General features: G+C 42.8%; 1 protein-coding gene across 1 annotated transcript; it reads right to left on the bottom strand.

Moving 5' to 3' along the window:
* Positions 1 to 545: 545 nt before the first annotated feature.
* LOC124141587 (myoblast determination protein 1 homolog) lies at positions 546 to 2,429 on the bottom strand. The gene has a single exon (XM_046509598.2). It carries the CDS (start codon positions 2,219 to 2,221, stop codon positions 1,493 to 1,495), a length of 729 nt encoding a protein of 242 aa, XP_046365554.2. The 5' UTR covers positions 2,222 to 2,429; the 3' UTR covers positions 546 to 1,492.
* Between the last annotated feature and the right edge of the window lie 571 nt (positions 2,430 to 3,000).

Genomic DNA, 3,000 nt, shown 5'->3' with positions numbered 1-3,000 from the left:
TGTCGCTCGTGTGGGGAGCTGCTGAACTGGAGAGATTAGCTTGCGTAGTTTATGTCGTTAATTTATGCATATAGTCGTCGGCTTGCTGCAAAGCTCAGACCAGGCGTACAGCAATTGTGTATATTTGTGAAATATTTGATGAAATGTATGTATAAGACATCCAGAGCTTTCTCCTTTCATCTTACAGTGTTCATGGTCGATCTTTGCCTGAGTGAGTGAGTGAGTGAGTGGGTGAGTGAGTGGGTGAGTGGCTGGGTGAGTGAGTGAGTGAGTAAGTGAATGGGTGAGTGAGTGAGTGAGTGTGTGAGTGAGTGAGTGAGTGAGTGAGTGAGTGAGTGAGTGAGTGAGTGAGTGAGTGACGTTTTACGTCGCCTGCAATGTTGCAGCACATTTGCAGCGATTTGAACTCTGAGTGAGTGAGTTCTATTTAACGCCGCTTTGAACATTATTTCAGTTACACCATGGCGCCTCAGCTTGATATGGGAGGATGAACATTTGAAATAATCCTAATGCATGACATCACATATGAAAACAAACAAGATAAATTATGTAATAAAAAAGTTTATTTACAATTCAAAAATGAACATAACAATGGATTGGCGAATGTCCTGAAGACATGGACACTAGCAACGCTCAATATGAATGATTAAATACTATCATGGTCTTCAGACGGGTAATAAATGACTTTTCATAAAACAGTACAAAAATAGAAATAAATCAAGTCCAGCTTGTTGTCGACACCTTAACCAAACTGTATCATATTGCACTCTGGGGGGTGGCTTAAAATCGGGAACATACGGAAAGTTTTTGTTTGTCCAACATTAAACACATGATTTACTTTGGATGGCTATTAGACAACCAGAATCGCCCGAGGCTCAATAAACCACCACGAGTGCTGCTTAAGTACGGCGATTAAAAATTCCGGATTTCTCAAGTGGCCGTTCAAAACTTCAAAAGATTATAAAACGAATTGAGAACAGCGACCTCAATCTCAGAGCAGTAAATTTGGAAAAAAAAGTGAAACGTAAATTTTAGGGGTCAAATTACTAAAACATGTTCAATAAATTGACTTTGAACTGGAATTTATTATTGCTAGACGTTAGTGTTGAACGTAAACAACGGTTGTTCCAAAGTCAAATATTGACTTAAGAACGATTTTAAAACTGGCCATTTCCACTTTCCCCGTGAAGCTAACGTGATGGGCGGTTGTACAGCAGTACTACCAAACACAAGAACCCGAGCTAGCAAATATGGTATGGTGAACAACAATGCACACGTGACAGGCAAAACGTCAATCAAACAGTGGCAGCCAATCAAATGGAAGATCGCTGTGTGGAAGACCGCGTGTTTTTTTCAGATGCAAAACGTCACAAATAGCATGAAATACAAACCACGAGGTGTCACTCACAGTTATAACAGCACTGACCTTGAATTGAAATTTACAAAGGTAATGTTAATTGCACTTGCCGCTCCTCCAACGAGGAATACATGTCTATTCTGAATCTGTTTCCCCTTCTTTTGAACTAGAAGCAGACACACTAGGGATCTGAAAGTTCTCCATGTCGCTGATATCAAATTCCTTTTCTAGCTTAATGTCTTTTGGGTCTTTGCCGTCCATGATTTCCTTCATGAAGCCGATGTATGTGATGGCAAGTCGGAGGGTTTCAATCCTGGACAGACGCTTCTCGTAGTTAAACGCTGGGAGACGCAGTCTCAGACTGTCAAAAGCTTCATTTAGATGAAACATCCTCTTCCTTTCGCGGACATTGGCTGCTTTTCGCTGAGGCATCGTTTGAATCCGTTTTCGTTTTGGTTTTCCGTTCGGACTCATCTCCGTTGGGGACGTTTGACTTGGGGTTCTACAAAAAGTCATGGAGGGTAAAACTGACGTCACCGGGGTCATCTGTGACGGCGGGGAAACGTCTTGTTGCTGTTGATGATGCCACACTGCGTTTGGTTGATAGATATCAGTGGAAGCACTGGGCGTGAACCCTGCGTATAAATTATGCATTGCAATGTCACTTCTCTCATGAACTGGATAGAACATTCTGTTTGGGTCTGGATTTTGGTAGCAGTCGAACTCGTTGTAGAAGCTGCTGTTGTGGGACGTGTCGCTGGAGTAGGTTGACGTTGAGGAGTACGGCGAGAGTTCCGTCGTTGTGTAGGGGATGTCGGTGTAAACAGTCTCATCCCCCATCAGCCTTCGTTCTGTTTCCATCATGTTGATAAACAAGGTGCGAGCCGCACTCAACCACTCAGAGACGCTGTTAAAGCTTAACAGTAAAGTTCATATGTACGACTATATGCAACAGATGGTTGCTGTCACAGCTAAACTCAACAGGTAGCGAGACACGAAACTCTGACGGTAGGCACTGAGAGTCGAGCTGTTTTACCTGTAGCTGCACAAGGTATGTGAATCCTGTAGTACAAGCCTCATATTTATACCCTGTTAAGCCACAGGTAGCAAGTTCAACAAAAGTAATCGCATTGAAATTTAAATGCAACAGACACGCGACTCTTGATTGGCTGATGGCCAGGTAGGACTTCAGGAAGCAAGTCAACCACGTGTGAGAGGCGGGGCTTAGCCCATCCACGTGACATCACCTGTCAATCATGTGCTAGGCACGAGCCAGCGCGACCCAAGCACGAGGGGGTTTTTACCCTTGGGCGATTTTGTTTCGGTTTGCGTTGTGGATTTGTCCGGCGAGGAGTTGGGCAACGTGCCTCGCTCGAGTAATTCGACAGCATAGATGTCCTGCCTTGACAATTGTAAATGGGTTAGGGAAACTTGTTGCTTGAATCAAGATCGCGGCGTGATTAAAATGAAATTTTCGTTTTCAGCTCGCATAGCTACATTTCACCAGGGTTTGATTTAACGACAACACTGATTTATAGACACAGTATAAGAACATGGATTGTAAAATTGTATTCACGTACAAGAAGCGCATATATATAAGTTTTTAAATACGTGTATTTTTATATATATTGTACCAGTTTAAA

The sequence above is a fragment of the Haliotis rufescens genome, unplaced genomic scaffold (assembly GCF_023055435.1).
Source record: "Haliotis rufescens isolate VD_foot unplaced genomic scaffold, xgHalRufe1.0.p SCAF_46, whole genome shotgun sequence".
Lineage (NCBI taxonomy): Eukaryota > Metazoa > Mollusca > Gastropoda > Lepetellida > Haliotidae > Haliotis > Haliotis rufescens.
The sequence above is the reverse complement of the archived record's forward strand: the minus strand, read 5'-3'. Positions and strand labels throughout refer to the sequence as shown.